The 17,717-nt window shown below is 47.2% G+C and overlaps 1 protein-coding gene and 1 long non-coding RNA gene across 3 annotated transcripts in view; one reads left to right on the forward strand and one right to left on the reverse strand.

The window, feature by feature from the left end:
- The first annotated feature begins 494 nt into the window (after window positions 1-494).
- The window catches only part of Kcnip1 (potassium voltage-gated channel interacting protein 1), a 379,007-nt gene continuing 361,784 nt past the window's right edge, over window positions 495-17,717 (forward strand). Inside the window, exon 1 of the mRNA XM_028894888.2 lies at window positions 495-996. Within this exon, the coding sequence (XP_028750721.1) occupies window positions 909-996 (88 nt within the window). The 5' untranslated portion in view covers window positions 495-908. The remainder of the gene's footprint in view (window positions 997-17,717) is intronic.
- On the reverse strand, window positions 5,207-11,137 carry LOC119087055. Of its 2 annotated transcripts, none has more exons than XR_005090507.1 (3): window positions 10,884-11,137; window positions 6,700-8,811; window positions 5,207-5,599 (listed from the first exon to the last, which is right to left on the reverse strand). It is a non-coding gene; the product is annotated as an uncharacterized LOC119087055 (long non-coding RNA). The 2 variants fall into 2 exon arrangements; XR_005090508.1 differs by having other exon boundaries at window positions 6,700-10,472.

The raw sequence follows: 17,717 nt of genomic DNA on the forward strand, positions 1-17,717 counted from the left end.
GTGAAACCTCTGTCACCCCTTTATGCCTTTCTGGGGTTAATGGCAGCAGGTACTTATGCATGCTCTGCAGGGGCAGAGGTTAGGATCTAACAATTCCTTTTGAGATGGGGCCCCTGAAGCCAGGAGATGGAGCCACTGGCCATCCTGAGTCAGAGAGGCACATAGCACCTGCTGTTGATGGTCTTCCCACCCAAGATGGAGCGATCAGCTGCTTGGGGGTTGTGCTCTAGCTCTCCACTTAGCCTGGTCTCTCTGTGATACAAATCAGGCTGGTCCCAGGCTGCCTGCAAACTTTCCCCTGAGTGCCTGGGGCAGCTGCAGCTTCCTGCTCTGTGGGGCATGCTCCTGGATCCGGATCAAGGCTCTGAGAATTGATCTATTAGCGTAACTGGGAAGGGCAGGGTGGAAGAGTGAGTGAGCTATGACGCGAGCCTGCGGAGCGCAGGGGCTGTGGGGCTGTGTTTTCTGTGTAGCAGGCCCTCCCTTCTGACTGGAGTATTAATTGCTACATTACCGCTGCCATGTAGGCAAGACTGTCAGCAAAGCCTGGGAGGGTTCCAGCTCCTCCCTCCCTGCTCTGCTCAATTTCACTCGTATCTCAGTCTTCTCCGAGCCCTAGGTACCCTGGCAGTGCCGTCCCAGCCCTGGCATCCCGAGGTGCTCCTGTGGTGAGGACTTGAGTGGACAGAAGGAGGGGGTGGAGAGGGAGGGAGGGCTTGCCCTGCAGGCTCTCTGGATGCAGAGCTGGACTCGCTGCAGAGGCAGCTGTGCTCTTCCCGGAGACTGGTTTCTGGGGTGCCTCCATCTCACAGGGTTCACCTAGGCAGGCTCCAAGGTCCAGAGGCACACGAGGTGGGTGCCATCCCTTCTGGGTGCTGACCGAAGAATCTGCCTCACCTTTTGCCATTATGAGTGGCTGCTCCAAAAGATGCAGGCTCGGGTTCGTGAAATTTGCCCAGACCGTCTTTAAACTCATCACCGGGACCCTCAGCAAAGGTAGGGAGACTGACTTCCATCATTGTGTCCTGCCCTGATGTGGCCTGACCGGTCACTTGGTGTGTGCTGAGTGTGTCGCTCCTGGCACACGGGAGTCTTAAGTCTCTGAGGAGGCTGAGGAACAAGCACCTGGGACTAGAGGCTGCTGACAACCTGATCTGGCCCTGGGCAGGTAGGCGCTCCGCCAGGGAGCTCAGGAGGCTGTAATTGCCTGGAACTTTGGAAATGGAGTTGGCGATGTGTGGCTGATTGGTTATAGATGGGCAGAGAAACGGAACCCTTCCCGGAGCCTGGGAAGCGGCTTGGCGTGACTGGAGTTTTAAAAACTTATCCAGGGAGTGTTGTGTTTTGTTGATAAGAGAGAGATTTGATGCAGTGGGCTGAGTAATTCTGCACGGCAGAGATGCTGAAGGGGGGCAGCAGAAGGTGGCCCTGGGGCTGGAGTAGTTCTGCAGTGGTAAACTCGGAATCCTGATCAGCTCCACAGTCTATGCTGAGGCTGCCCTGTTGGGATTTGGGGGTCCTGTGCTTCTGGACTCTGTCCACAGATCTGCTGTCTCTGAGATTGTTCCTCCCCATGTCTGATTTTCTTGCTTCTCCAAGTACTGAAGTGTCAAGAGGTTTGCAGATTAATTCTCTGTGTGGCCGTGGAGAAGAATCAGGACTACACATACATCTTCAGCCCCCAAACCCAGCCAGCAGCCCTGGTGACCCTCCTGACAAAGGGGAGGCTAACTTCTCAGGGACTCCATTTGATACTCTGTGCCAGGGAGGGTGGGACATGGAGGGAAACTCGGACAAACTTTCTGGGCATAAATTTAAAGGGAGAGCAGCAGTGTGGTGTGGTTCCAGTGGCTGGGAAAATGTCTTTAAATATTCATGTCCTCTCACTGGAAAAATAAGTCTTTGGGGGGGGGGGGGAGAGACACTGGAAGCTGCAGACTTCAGGGAGGAAGCCCTCAACCCTAGAATCTGAGGAAGCAAAATCCGGGGATATCCATCAATCATGACGTTGCCCAGGTACCCAGCTGCACAGGGTTAGCTGGTGTCAATTGTGTGGCTGTTATGGCAAGGATTATGAGAGCCTCTTATTATCTCTCCTGGGTCTTTAATGACTCCCATCCTTTCCACGGCCTCTTCCTGAACTAGGACATTGTCCTTCCAGGATATCCTGGGGGACTAAGCATCCAGTGTTGGGGGTTAGGAGGCCTGGGGCAGAGATCGGGACATGAGCAGGGCACAGTTGCAGCAATGCTCAGTGGCTTCATTTCCAGGAGGAGAAAGCAGGGGATGAGACTTAACCAAGTTCTCCGTTTGTCCTAGGACAAGTGAGGGTGTTCTAGAACCTCTGAGACTGAGGGACTGACAGGTGAGGTAGCATCCTACCCCACCTCTACTCCCTGATGTCCCCCAGAAACAGCTCCAGCCCAGATAGTAGACACCTAGGCCTGGGCTCCAATGTTGCCACCTGGGAAAGCCACATCCTCTCTGTGGCTGGTTGATTTTTTTTTCATCTGTAAAATGAATTCATTACCTCCTGCTGAGTGCTGTTGCAAGGGCCCAGGAAATCCACATGTGGAATCCCTTTGTGGAATGCATGGCTGTATCTAGATATAAAGAAGTAGGTCAGAGGCTGAGATGGGTATGCATGTATGATGGAGGACCCAGCCTCAGCTCTCTCCAGGACCAAGTTCAGAAACTCTTTAGCTAACTGAAAGTGGGTCTCTATACCCCAGAGTGACACTATGCAACAGAAGAGATAAGCATGAGAAAGTGAGTCAGCAAAGGAAAGAGTGGGTCAAAAGGACGTGTGTGTGTGTGTGTGTGTGTGTGTGTGTGTGTGTGTGTGTGTGTAAGAGAGACACAGACTTCCGGAGAGAGGAAGGATTAATATTTGAATAAGTGAGTATGATGATATTTTCTCAGTATGTATGTATTGGACACTTATCTCCGATATGCCACACTCATATACTACACATTATTTCATGGATGCAAATTCCTTTGCAAGAAAAGCAGAGTCTAGTGGGACGCAGATCCCAAAATGGGTCCCACCTAGACACCACACTGAGTACTGAGATGTACAGAAACGGGGGTGGGGGTGTGGGCAGTAAGCACAGAAGAGAGATCCCTGGGCAGGCTGAGGGGCTCCTCTGAACTGTAGCTTCTAAACTGAGGTGGAGAAGAGGCAGGCTGGGCAGGAGAGGGAAGATGATGTCAGCAGAGAGTTGGTGGGTCTAGAACGATGATCTCTGCAGAAAGGCCAGCTGTGCAGAGGCAGGACACATAACCCACATGTATGCACACGCATGCACACACACACACACACACACACACACACACACACACACACAGAGGCATGCACACACCTGGTCAGAATCCCAGAAACTAAAATCCACCTGTCGTAGAAGGGACTTGATTGGGACTTAACAATGGGGACCAAGTGGCTGCCTGGCCTTCCTCTGAGCTGCTTCAACAGCAGGTTCCTAATAACTAGGTCTCGGGGAGGCAGCACACAGAGGGAGGGGGAGAACTGTGTCTGAACTTTATTATACCCTTGGCCTCAGGAAGGACCAAATGTTTGCACAGCCATGGCTCTGGGCCAGACGTGTGCAGGGAGAGTAGTACTGCCGAACCCAGGTGTTGGTTAAATATTTGCCAAATTAGTGATGGCAATGGGAGCTGGGCCAGACCTGGAGCCGGAGAGCTGAGAAAGGTCTTCACTGAGTCCGGAATAAAAGCTTTCCAATGCGTAGACAATGTGTATGATTCAGACTCCATCCTGTGTGGACACGTTACGATTGTATAATGGTTTCTGCTTTCCATTCTGCTTTCAGCTATCTGTGATTCATTGCACTGAGTTCTAGATGTACAACAATCCAACCCTCCAAAGCAGAATTAATCTCTGCCCTACTCTGAATTGGGAAATGAATGCGTCTATCATGCTCCTTTTCTAGTCTAGGGAATTTCCCCCTTCTCTATGTCACTGGGAATGCCTGGGGAATGGGGAAAGATCATGCCAGCCCCTCTGCCAGCTCCTGGTCCTTGGTCACCTTCCCTTCATGCCAACACCCACTTTTGTGACTGGTCAAAGGTACCAAGAGGCCCAGATTTCCTACCTGCAGTAGAGACAACTGCTCGGGTCTTCCTGAACATGTATCTCACTGGTTATGACGTTTGCCTTCCTAGCCCTGGTCACAATTTGTGATCTGTGTTCCTCTTGTTAGTATTTGAAAGGCTGCCCTCCCCACTAGCTTTCCACTGTGGGAGATCAAAGCTCACATTCTCCATTCCCATTGTAGCCAGGGCGATGACCACAGAGCCTGGCTCACCAGCAGAATTAAGTGAACGAAATGTACCATCCATCAGAGCCAGCAGCCTGTGGTCTGGGGGATGCCTCACACAGGTACTTTCTCGGTATCACTGTGGATCGCCTGTCCCACACCTGAAGAGTAACACTAGCTGAACTCTGTGCAGGGGCAGAAGCCGTGGCCACACGAAGCCTTCAGAGCTCTGCCTGGACTTTCACATGGTCTCAAATATCCTCAGAGAGGAGCTGGGCAAGCAGACTTCTGGCATTCCCCTGCTTCAGTTCTGTTTGGATTTGTTTTAGATCTCTCTTCCATGGTTTGCTTTTGCTTTAACAAAAAGTTCCCAAGATGGACATGGTGGTGCCTAATGAGCAGGTGCCTAATGAACCTGGCTCTTTGGGAAGCATGGGGATAACTTGACCATAGGGATTGGAGATCAACCTGGGCAACATAAGAAAACCCTGTCTCAAAAGTAAGTAATCACACACACACACACACACACACACACACACACACACACACACACGAATCACAAATGCAATGGGAGGCATCAGACTGGGCTATCACAGGACCCTCCACCCAGGCAGGGAAGCTTTAGGCTAGATCCCTCTGGCCTCAGTTTCTTAATCAATAAAATGGAATCAGTTCCCTCTGTTACTGCACTCAGTTGATGTGGGTGAATGTGGCTTTTACTAACTGCCTGTACCCTCAGGGCTGTGAGTGCTCAGGGCAGGGACATTTTTTCTCTCAATTCCTATGCCACTGGTGTCCAGCACCGGATGATGCTTAATCTCTGTCCAGCTTGCTCTCCAGAAGGCCTTCTCTGAGCAAAATGCTTCTTAAAATTTTTTATTGTATTTAGTGATGTGTGTGTGTGCACGCATGCGCGCGCGCGCGCGCGCCACTACATTTACATGGACATCAGAGGAAAACTTGCAGAAGTCAGTTCTCTCTTTTCACCAGATGGGACCGGGGGATCAAGCTGAGGTCATCAGGAGTCTCAGCAAATGTCTTTCCCTGCAGCGCCGTCTCACTAGCCCGTCAAAGGATGTTTGAACACCTCTGTTATCTCACCCCTTTCTAGGAGTTAAGAACATAACTCTTGGGCTGAAGAGATGGTTCAGTGCATAAAGTCCTTGACACCCAAGTATGAGAATCCCTGAGAATGTTGGGCATGGTGGCTTATGTCTATAATCACAACATCACAGAGGTGGAGACAGGAAGACACTTGGGGCTTGCTGAGCAGCCAGTCTAGTTGAATGGGTGAGATCCAGATTCTTTGAGAGAATTTGGCCCTAAAATTAAAGTGAAAAACAATTGAGAAAGACATTGGCAGTCAGCATCATACACACACACACACACACACACACACACACACACACACACACACACACACGAGGAGAGGGAGCTGTGTGATTCCCACAGCCTGGCCAACACCTACTGTATAAGGCCAGCCTCTGGCTGCATGCCTGGAAAGACTCGGGGTCTGGGCACCTGCCTCTCTTTCCTCATTCCCAGCCCTTGACAAAGAACTAGAGAGCAGAAGTGGTACAGGCTGCACTCTGACTGGGGAGGCTCAAAGCCTCTCCTTTTGTGCGTTGGAACTAATTTGCCACCCGAGGCACAGGCAACAAAGCCACAGTAAGCAGGAAGGAGGAACCTAATCCAGGAGAGCACATAGCAAGGTCCAGGCCACCCATGAGGCAATGGGACAAGAGGAGTCTGGGAACTGAGATCTGTGTCAAGGACTAAGCCTTGGTTTCAACTCTTTTTCCCACTTAGTCCAGGATGTTCCTGTCTCAGCAAGGAAAGACTCAACTATAGACCTGAAGACGCACTGTTCCCTTATGTCTCCTCCCTACTGCTGTTCCAGGTCCTCACAAGCTTGACCTTGGACCTGGTATGGCTTCTGCCTTAGGCCAGCTGGGCTTGCATTCCAACTTTGTTGTCTACCAGCTGTGTGGGTGAATGGTACAAGGTTCCCGAGTGCTGGAAGGTCTTTGCTTTTGATCCGAGAATAGCAAGGCCAACTGAGCATGGATTTTTTTTTTTGTTTTTAATTTACTGAGGATCATGAAGGAAGGGCAGGCCGTTAGTAGGGCAGATGTCCTTCTTGCAGCTGCAGAGAACTAAGGATGTATGCTCTTTTTGCTTGTTGTGCATCCCCCTTGCCTGGCTCGAGTCCCAACCCTGGAAGTAGGAATTGCCATCCCTGTTTTACAAGGGAAGGAAGCTGATTAGCTGGGCCACGTGGCCCAGTTGGGAAGCGGCAGGGCTGACATTAGACACCAGGTCCCGTGGAGCCAGGAACAGGCACATTGTCCTTCACTTATGGAGCTGTGGAAGATGTCCCCACCTGTGCCACTTCCCACCTCATCCAGCAGAGAGTCCTCACCCCAGCTCCCTGTTCATTGTGTTGGTGGGTTTGTTGAGAACTGATGTAGCAGCTGGATCTCCTCAGCAGCCACCTACCATTCAGGAATTGTGACAAATTCCAGAAGGAGACCTGACCTGCGTTAAAAAAACATGCTTTATAAGAAAAGGGACCACTTGCAGGCCAAGGACAGAAGACAGTCACACCCATGCTCTTCAGCATCCCTGTTACCTCTTGGAGAAGTGGGCAGGGCTAAGGCATGTGCCAGATGTTAGATGGGCTTTATACCCATGAGAGATCTTCCACACAACTTCTTTTTTTTTTTTTTTATATAGAGAAACTATGAAAAGTGCTCTTATCTGTTGAGGAGCCGGCATGGTTTGGGGTAGTCAGTCATCTGGCATTGAGCTGACAGCTAGAACTTGTTTGGGAAATGAATGGTCTTCACACTTGGGATCTGTGAGATATGGTAACGGCCTCTGTTAAGAAAAGACACTAGCCCTTCCTTAGGAAGCTCAGCCCCTTGCTAGGGCAAGAGGGTTCCTACCACCACATGCCTGTTAGCTCATTGTCCCAGCAGCAGGATAAGCAGCACTAGAGCCATGTCAGACAGTCCCAGTCCCTGTGTCCAGGCTCCCTTCAGGGTTGGTGCCCTGCCGTCTGCAGAAAGCTCGACCACTGGGTTCCTGGATCTTAGCTGCCTGCCAGGCCCCAGGTCAGGATGACCACACTGAGATCTGCCCTTGCTTTGGCTCTGTCCACATGCAGTAGCTTTCATTCTACCTGCCAGGTCTCCTATCCTTGCTCCTCTATAACAGGCCCGCCACTCCACTGACCTATTTCAGCTGCCCAGGTGCTCTCTTGGGTCTCCACAGTCAGATGAAAGTCACACGCCACCACTTGCCAAAGCTGTGTCTCCTAAATTTCCTGGCCTCCCTTCTAGAGAACCCTAATGCAGGCAAGAATAATTTATCCAAGGATGCTTAGCCTGGCAATGCCGCACAGACATCCTATTAACTTCAGGACCATGGGGGAGCGGCTAGTTTGTTCCAAATTAAAAGTAGTTGCAAATGGCCCTTATCTAGCAGGAGGGCGCTGTGGGCTGCAGTGCCGTGACACAATGGAGAATGGAGCAAAGCAGGTCTCGTTTGGCCCTCTGCGGCCCTGAGGTCCCAAAGCCCCCTTCCCTTCACTGTAACCCCCGTCTTCTCCAATCTTCTTAGGGTTACAGGATCTTCCCTGAATGCTTCGTCAACCCAGATCCCAAGTTCCCTAAAACAGACCGTGTTCAAACCTGCCAGGTCTGGCAGGCTTCCCCTGGGCAAGCTACCCCCATTTTGAACTCCTTCTTCCTTTATACAGTGAGGCCAGGGATGTTCATGTCCTGGAGCTACTGAGACCGAATGAGATAGGATATCACACACACAGTGCCTGGCGTATAGTGGTGGTCTGGTAAAGCTCAAGATGGCCACTTTTCTTTCCTCATGCACTTTAGCTGTGGCTGAGAGCAAGGAGATGTGAGGCCAAGCTGGAAGAAACAACAGTACCTGGTCCAGATGCTCCTTCTGGCTCCTAGATCAGAACTACCGAAGTCATTTCAGCTGTCCCCGGTCACCTCAATGGCAAGTTCTGTAACTGGGAATCTGTCAATAGCTAAACAGATTCCTTTTACCTGGATGTCTGTGTGTTTACTGGCCACCCACTGTGGAGAATATGATACCCACACAACCACTCAACTTGTGGTAATAGGCACCTCGAGTACCTGCACCCCATGAGAGCCCATAACAGCTAGATAGCAGCAGTATCAGGACCTGTACTGGATGTCCCTTTTTGAGGTCTGGTCTTTGTCTATTTCTTGGCACCCCAACTCCACAGGCTTCCTAACTCCTGTGTTGGTTTGACAGAAAGGATGCGCTCACGTGTCTTTGGTGAGCTAGGGTGTTAAAATCATGGACCCTGCCTTGAACCCACCTCAGTTTTCTCGTGCTTGGCCCCACTCTCAGCCTCCTGGAAGCAGTCTGCAGTGGTTGCCCATGCGGCTGTCCGTTGTTGTGCCTGCAGAGATGTCCATGACAGCTCAGGTGAGGTCAGGTTCTCCCCAGTGTCTACATCACAACCCGAGGGGCCGAGTACCTGAGGACCACAGAAGATCAGAACACTAAGGAGATCTTAGCAGGGGAGGAAGCAGCAACAGAGAAATATTACAGGCTCCTGGGCCAGATGAGGGTGGGGGGAGAAGCCAAGACCCCAGGAAAAAGCTCAGAGGGAGCCAGTTAGCACCAAGAGTGACAACCCTCTGGAGTGCCCCAGATTTGCAGTCTGCAGCCTGAAGTAAGCCTTTCTCCTCTGCTGGAAGGGGGCAGAAGACTGTGAGCATAGGCCAGTCCTGGTCCTGCCTGCCTGGAGGAACCAAGGTTGTATCCTGTGTCCTTTGGAGTACAAGGATCAACAACTTTGTAGGCCTGGTCTTGAATCCAAATTGTCCTATTTTCTTAGTTCATAAGTGCTGCTGTACGGAACACCACCAACTCAGTGGCTGTAAGTCATTTAGTTCTTCATTCTGGAGCTAGTGTCTGAGAATCGGGGTGACAGGATGACCCACAGTTATATTGGGAACTCTCTTCAATCATCTGTGCTCTGACACCAGCAAGTGGGAGCTGGCTGCCTGGCTTCTTTTATAAAGGCCCCACTGTCACAATACCTCCCAAAGACCCACCTAAAGTTCCATCTGCCTCTCTGCAAATGATGTGATTTCAACTAAAAAAAACCTCATGTGTGTATGTTGGGGGGAACTGTTGAGATATATATGACATTAAGTAGATGGGGGTCTATCTGATCAAAAGAAAGGGACCAGCAAGGGAGAGGAGAGAGAGAGTAGATCATATAGGAGGGGTGGATATGATCAGTGTACATGATATAATTAAATGTCTGCATAAAACCCACTACTATGTACAACACACATATGCCAATAAAAATAAATCAATAATTTTTTTTAGAGAAATCACCACTAAATGCCATCACAATGGGTGGGTAGAGCTACAATGTATGGTTTTTTATGAGGAGATGAACCTTCAATCCATGTCACTAAGCAGTGGCTTCCCTTCTCTGGGCCTCCACGTGTTCATCACCCAAATGAAGGAACCGCTGGTTTCAAAGGTCTCCTCCAGCTTTGGAGTCAGTATTTAATACCTACACTTGAAGCAAAGATTGAACATGCGCTATCTGCCCAACATGTCCTGTGTGCTCTGCACCCATCCTTCCACCTACCATCTTACCATGCACAAAAACCCCAAGGGTAGGGAGCTCACCTGAGCCCCATTTACAGAAATGGAGACCTAAGCTGCAGAGAAAAGAAGGGTGTTATAAGTTGGATATAAAATGCCCCCTCAAAGATTCCAGATTTGAAGGTTTGGTCCACAGCTAGTATATCCAGCCACTAAGAAGTGGTCATGGATTGTTAGCTGCACTGATGCATTAAACCACTGATAGATTCATAATTTAATAGAATTAGTAAGGGGGTAATGGAAATGAAGTTTAGTTGATTCAAGGAATGAGGTCAATGGGGACACGATCTGAAAGGTTTATCTGGTTCCAGCCCTTTTTGTCTCTCTGCTTCCTGACTGCCCTGACATGAGCAGCTTCCACTTCCACACCCTTCTGCCATGTTTTCTGCCTTATCACAGACTAACAGCGATGAAGCCAACTGGCCATGGATGAAACCTCTGCCACCATGAGTCCGAATGAATCTCTGCTGTAGATTGTCTGCTCGGGTGTTCTGTCACGGCAATAGAAAGCTGTAACACAAAAGAGCTGCCTGTCGGCAAGGGGCAGAGCCAGAGCCGGGATTCTGGGCTGTCTGTTTCCTAGTTCCCGTACGTATCCCCCAGTCTCTATCACACACACACACACACACACACACACACACACACACACACACGCACACGCACACGCACACGCACACGCACACACACACACAATACTCTCTCTCACATACACACATACTACTACTCTCTCTCTCTCTCTCTCTCTCACACACACACACACACACACACTCACACACACACATATCTTAAAGAAGAAAGCAAGAGAGAGTACATATTCTTACTTTAGAAATAAAGTTGTCAAGAGCTTCATTCAGACTAAAGAAGCACATTCCTAGGAAAGGCTGCACCCTCAAGACCTGAGCTCTCCAAACCAACACCTACCGGTTAGCTTCCATAGTCAAATAACAGAAAGTGGGGAAGAATTGGCCAAGCAGCCAAGACTTCAGCTCTGAGTCCAGTCTGACCAATTTTCATTTCTTGCTTAGATGAAGTTGTTTGGAGGGAGAGAACTGAACGGAGTCAGTGGGGAGACACAACCCTGGGGCTTTTCTCAGGGAGGCTGGGGTTGTAGCCTACCTCAATTTTCTTTATGTAATCTTTTGATGAAACTGGGTCAGCTTGAGTGACAGTTTTCAAACCACCTGTGCTTAGCAGGTCAAGCCAAGCCCAGGCTTGTTGCTCAGAATCTGCACACTTCAGTTTGGGACTGAAGGTCACTCAGAGCTCGGAACAGCTCTAAGCTGTGAGGCATATTGGATTTGCAGAGACTCACAAACCGGTGCTGGTGAATTCTGCCCACAACTCATAAGAACAGAACTAGTGGCCTGCCACCCCAAATATGATAAAAGTAAGAGGGATAATCTTTGCCATCACCCACCGAGTGCTGTGGCTTTAGAAGGAGCTCCACACTCAACCCAGTTCCCCTTGGAAGCTTTCTGTTCATATCCCCAATGCTTGAAGCACTTGCCAACGCCACATGGAAGATCAAAGCCGTGACTTGTTTCAGAGGAACAGTTCCCCCAAACAAGTTTCTCAGCCAGCGTTACCTTCTGTTGTGGACTAGACTGTGCCGACTCCCCTACCCCCTCGCCCCCCCCCCCCCCCGTTAAAATTCACATGCTGAAGTTCTAACCCCCAATGCGGTTATATTTGGAGACAGGACCTTGAACAAGGTAGTTTAATGAGGGCACTTGGGTAGGACCCTGGACCCATGGGACTGCTGTCCTTATCAAAAGAGGAAGACACAGTAGGGATGTGAGGAAGTGACCACTTACAAGCTGGGGAGAGAGGCCTCACCCCACACCAACTCCTCCAGCTTGACTTTGACCTTTGGCCTCTAGACCTGGAAGCATATCAATTTGTTTTTGAAGGCATTCCTGACTGGTGATATTCTGTAAAGGTGGCTCAAGCAGATTAAATGCCTTTTCTTGCATTCTTTATTGTGATAAATATCCATAAAATTATGTTTATTAAGCCACTTTTAAGTGTACAGTTCAGTGGTTTGGGGTACATTTATGTCACCACCATTCATTTCCAGAACATTTTTCATTTTTGTAACACAAATCCCTGTTCTCCTGACTGGGTCCTGGCCTTTCCAGAAATCCTCCCCTGGGCTTCGTTCAGTCCTCTGCTGCCTTTTGAAGCCAGCCATACATGCTTGGACATATCCTGTCACTGAATGCTGCCTCGTTTCCCTGCACAGCACATTATATTCCTACACAACACGTACACATTTTAAAAAATACTATTAAAATTATGGCGGATGCTGGTGGTGCACACCTTTAATCCCAGCACTGGGGGGCAGAGCCAGGCAGATCTCTGTGAGTTCGAAGCCAGTCTGGTCTACAGAGCAAAATCCAGGACAGGCACCAAAACTACACAGAGAAACTCTGTCTCAAAAAAACAAAAACAAAACAAAAAAAAGAGTAGTATTAAAATTATATGCACTTATGGTGTAGAGCAATATTTGATGTTTTATTGTGTATGCATAGTGAAGTAGCTACTACAGTCAAGCTAATTATCATATTTGTCTCATCATGTCATTACCTTTGTGAGTATATTCAGGATATCAAGTCTCTTCCACAGGAATCATGACAATGTGCCTCACCATAGCCATACTACTCAGTAGATCTCTAGAACTTTCTCATCCCCACAGCCCACAGTATTCCCTTGACTTACATCTCCCTGCTATCCATGCTTATCCACTAGAGTCCAGTCCTATAGGTAGGAACTGTGTGCTGGCCATCACTGCTTCCCCTGTTCTTGGCCAACAGCCTAGAACATAGACCCTGAGGGGAAGCCAGGGTTGTCCAGACAGTTTAGAAGCCTAGGGTCTAGAGGCTGCTCCCCAGCCAGCTGGCTTTCTGCTGTCAGCAAAGCTGACCCTGGAATCTATACCTCCAAGTCTACTTCCCTGCAGGCTCTGCCCAGCATACTGCCTAAGGGCCCCAGTGTTATTTCCTTGCCTTCCCATGTCCATCTTCCCATCCACACCTACCCTTGGCAAAACTGCCTGCCATCTGGCCTTTGAGCCCATCATCTTGAGAGGTATCACCTCCTTAGCTACTGTAGCTGGGGGCAGTTTGATTGACTTCAGTATGGAAAGAGGAGGGCTCTGAAGCTGGGAGTGGATTGGAATGACATCCACTCTGCTCTCTGCTCCATTTGAATGAGCAGATTGTCTCTGGAGATATGATGTCATCTGCAAATGTTTATGAAAGGTATAGGCACAGAATATCTTCTGCCCAGGTTCCCCTTCATCTGCTGAATATCCAGGCCCTCCTGAAAGCATGCTTTTGGAATTCACTAGACTCCAGATCATACACCACCACTTTCAACTTGTATTACATGGGGACGTCTTAGGAACTCACTCCTCTGTTCTGTCATTTATACAATGTGGACAGCGAGGTCCATCCTGAAGGTCGGCTGAAGGGATGCACACAAGTGTTGAGTGCAAGGTTTGTGCCTTACTAGAGTTCATGAACGACAGTGTGCTTGCTTTCATATCATGCTGCTATTTATAAGAACTAGTCTAAGTCTCCCCTTGTTGTATTACTGTCAAATCAGGGGCTCCCACATCCTGGAAAGTTACTGATTCATCGAAATGACCTATGTGGTTCAGAAATTGGTCAGAGATTTGTCCACCATTCTCTTTGCCTTCTCTTTCCCTACATGGAATCAGAGTTTCACTCTTGGTAGACAGAGCAGCAGAGCTAATGGTCCACTCAGAGTGACTTTGGTGTCCAGAGCCTTTCCTGTCTCTTGCATACCCTTCAGCCAGCCTTCTTCCACTCCTTCAGCAGACAGAAAGAAGAGCACAGTAAAGCCCCCACTTTGCATCATCCTGGGGCCCAGAGAAGTAGATGTAAGAGTTCTGAGATGTAATGCTAGGTCAGTCACCTGTGGCTGGGGCAATGTTCCCCTGAGAACTCTTTCAGCAGGAAATGGGGAAATCAGCCTCAAATCTTGAAGTCTCCTGGGCAGGCACACTCTGACAGAACTATCCCACTTTGCAAACTGAAGACTGGACCCAGAAGAGCTTCTGCCTCCCAGGGCACCGTGATGTAGGCAAAAAGCAGGAGACATTGTCCCCATGATGATTACATCTTAGACTTTGAAGCATAACCCACATGGCACTGAGAGCCTGAACTGGCTATGAGAGAGTGAAGTCAAGGCTGTACCAACACAGTCAGGGATAGCCCCACTATCAGTCTCCTGGGTATAGATGAAGAAACCGAGGGCACACTAAGCAAGGTCCCTGAGCTATATACCCCAAAGGAGAGCCTTCTCTGAAAGGTGGCTGGGGTATGTGGATAGGGTGACCTGGCTCCTCCCACAGCTGGTAGCTCTCCAAAAGATGGCTCAGCAAGATCCCTCCCTCTTCAGCTTCACCTGGTGAACTTACTTGAGAAGGGACTCCCAAATTCCCTTTTCGTGGGCTCTTTTCTTATGCTCCAGACCTATAGGTGACTCGTTGGTTGGACTGAAAGCTTGTGGTAGGGCAGAGGCCATGCCTTAGTTGTTTAGGAATGCTCAGCATTCAGCACAAGGTCTGGCACAGGGGTGCTCAAAGGATAGGTGGACAGAGGGAGAAAGAGGAGGAGGGGGAAAAAAGAGGAAGGAGGAGAAGGCCATCAGGCCCTTCTACTCCAATGACTGCCTGTCACCTCTGCTGAACCCTTATACAGCCATAGCCAATCTTCCTCTCTCCCAACCTCACTGTTTCTCTTAGCGGTTGGCGACTGGAACTGTGAAATATCTTCCGTCTGCTACTTCAGTGTTATTCCCAGAGCTTTCCCTGAAGTCCAGCCCTTAGCGCATCTCCCGGCTTTGCTGTGGTAGCCTCTACTTCTTCCCCATTTCTCTCCTCCCACACTGCGACCAGACAAAACATGGGCCAGGCAGGAGATTGTCCATCCAACCCTAATGGAGAAATCTCTTCTAGGCTTACGTAAGGCAAGAGTACTGCACATAGACTTTCATTCGGAGGTGTCTGCCATGGTATTATCACATTATTTACTAAAGTGGAAGTTGGAGATGATCTAAACTTCAGGGAAATAAACAGAAGCAAAATACATACATTTTGCTTTACCTACTGACAGGACCTCTGAACACCCACTTTGACTGCATGATACTTGAAAATGCTGAATTGAAAAGTTTCGGTTATGTGCCACGTGTTTCCAATCAGTGAACAGATGTGCAGGTGAAAATGTAAATTAGAAAAGAAACAAACTAAAACAATTAAATTAGAAAAGAAACAAACTAAAACAATTAACCTAAGTTTTAGTTGGGAGCAGGAGCTTGAGTTCGTTCCTATTTGTGCTCCTATTATTTACACCTCTTTTCTTATTACTCTAGCTAAGACTTCAAGTACTCTATTGAATAAAAGAGAAGAAAGCCGATGATCCTGTCTTATTATTGAATTTGGTGGAAATGCTTTGAGTTTTTTCACAGTTAATATGATGTTGGATATAGGTTCATCATATTATAGGTTCATCATATATAACCTTTATTGTGTTGAGATATGCTCCTTATAGTCTCAGTTTCTTCAGGGTTTTTATTGTGAAAGGATATTGGAGTTTGTCCAAAGCCTTTTTTTCCCTATCAATATGATCATATAATTTCTATCCTTTACCCTATGTGTGTAATGTAGTATATCTATTGATCTGGATACACTGAAACAATCTTTGATCCCTGGAATAAATGGAACTTGAACATGGCAAATGATCTTTTGATGTAAGAATTTTATTAATAATTTTTACCTCCTTGTTCATCAGGTAGATTCACTAATAATTTTCCTTTTTGTTATGTCTATATTCAGTTTGGTTATTAGAGCAATCATGATTTTGTAAAATGAACTTGGTGGCATTCCCTATCATTCTGTTTTGTGGAATAGTTTGAAAAGCATTGGTGTTAATTTTTCTTTAAAGATTTTGTAGAATTCAGCTTTGAGATGCCCTGCCACCCAGCTTGTTCTTTTTTTTTTTTTTTTTTTTTTGTCAGTTGGGAGACTATTTTATCACTGATTCAAACTTACAACTTGCTATAAATCTGTTGAAGTACTTTCAGTCTTCTTGGCTGATTTTGATAGGTTAATCTAGAAATGTGTTTGTTTCTCTTAGGTTTTCCAATTTATCGGAAGGTAGATTTTCAGAGTTGCCCTAAGGGGCCGCAAAGTTTCATTGGTATTTGTTATAATGTTTCCCTTTTCATCTCCTTAGTTAATCTGGGTCTTCACTCTCTTTAGTTAGTTTAAGGGTTTGTGAGTCTTGTTTATTTTTTCAAGAACAAACTCTTTTTTTTCATGGGTTTTATACTATTATTTTCACTTCCAGTTCATTAATTTCTGGACTGGTGTTTCTGATGTCTTTCCATACACTGATTGGAGGTTTAGCTTCTTGATTTTTTCAGACATTGGGGTGCATCATCAAGTTACTTATCTGAGATCTTTCTGAGTTTTAAAAAATATAGCTATACAATTCACTCATGGAACGTTTTTATTGTATCTCACAGGTTTCCATATATTGTGTTTGCATCTTCATTTGATTCTAAAAGTTTTATATTTTCCTCTCTTATTTCTTAATGATGCATTAATTAATTTTAAATAGTATCTTTTTTTTTTTTTTTTTTTTTTTTTTTTTTTTTTTTTGGTTTTTCAAGACAGGGTTTCTCTGTGTAGCTTTGCGCCTTTCCTGGGACTCACTTGGTAGCCCAGGCTGGCCTCGAACTCACAGAGATCCGCCTGGCTCTGCCTCCCGAGTGCTGGGATTAAAGGCGTGCGCCACCACCGCCCGGCTTAAATAGTATCTTTTTAAGTCTTCATGGATATGAATATTTTCTGTAGCTTCTCTTCCAGTTGATTTCTTATCTTGTTTCATTGTGGTCAGATGAAATACACAAAATTATTTTAACTTTCTTTTATCTATTAATAAATTGTGTCCTAAAATATGATCCATTTTAGAAAAAATTCCATAGGCTGCAGGAAATAATGTATATTCTGAAATATTTGGGTGTAATATTTGGTATATGCCTGTTAAATTCATTTAATCTGTGATGTCATTGAACTCTGATAGGTTTTTGTTTGTTTGCTTTTCTGGCCGACCTGTCTATTGGTAAAAGTGATTGGTCACCCATAAATATTTTGTTGAGATCAATCTGGGCCTTTACAACCAGTAGTCTTTGTTTTATAAAACTGAGGATGCTTGGCTTGGTGTGTGGATGTTTCAAATTTTTAGGGGATTTCCCCCTTAAATTATCTTCTTTTTTTTTTTCAACATAATATTTTTATTGATTCTTTGGGAATTTCACACAATGCACCTTGATCACACTCACTTCCCAGTCCTTCCAGGTCCATCCCCAGCCTTGTTATTTCCTCTCAGAAAAAAAAAGAAGAAAAGAAAAAGGAAAAAAAATACCTAGTCCATTTTGAATTGCCCATATACTCACTGGAGCATGGTCAAACTCCCTGTGGCCAGTCCCTTAAAGAAAATTGAGTCTTTCCCCAATCCCACCCCTGGCAGAAGCCATCAACTGTGAAGAGCTACACTTCAGCATCCCTATCAGAATTTCTTTATCTGTTTGTTTTTTGCTTTTTTTGAGACAGAGTCTCTCTATATAGGCCTGCCTGTCCCAGAACTCACACTGTAGACTAGGCTGGAAAGATTCACCTGCCTCTGCCTCCTGAGTGCTGAGAGTAAAGGCATGAGCCACCATGCC

This window comes from Peromyscus leucopus, chromosome 8b (genome assembly GCF_004664715.2).
Source record: "Peromyscus leucopus breed LL Stock chromosome 8b, UCI_PerLeu_2.1, whole genome shotgun sequence".
NCBI lineage: Eukaryota > Metazoa > Chordata > Mammalia > Rodentia > Cricetidae > Peromyscus > Peromyscus leucopus.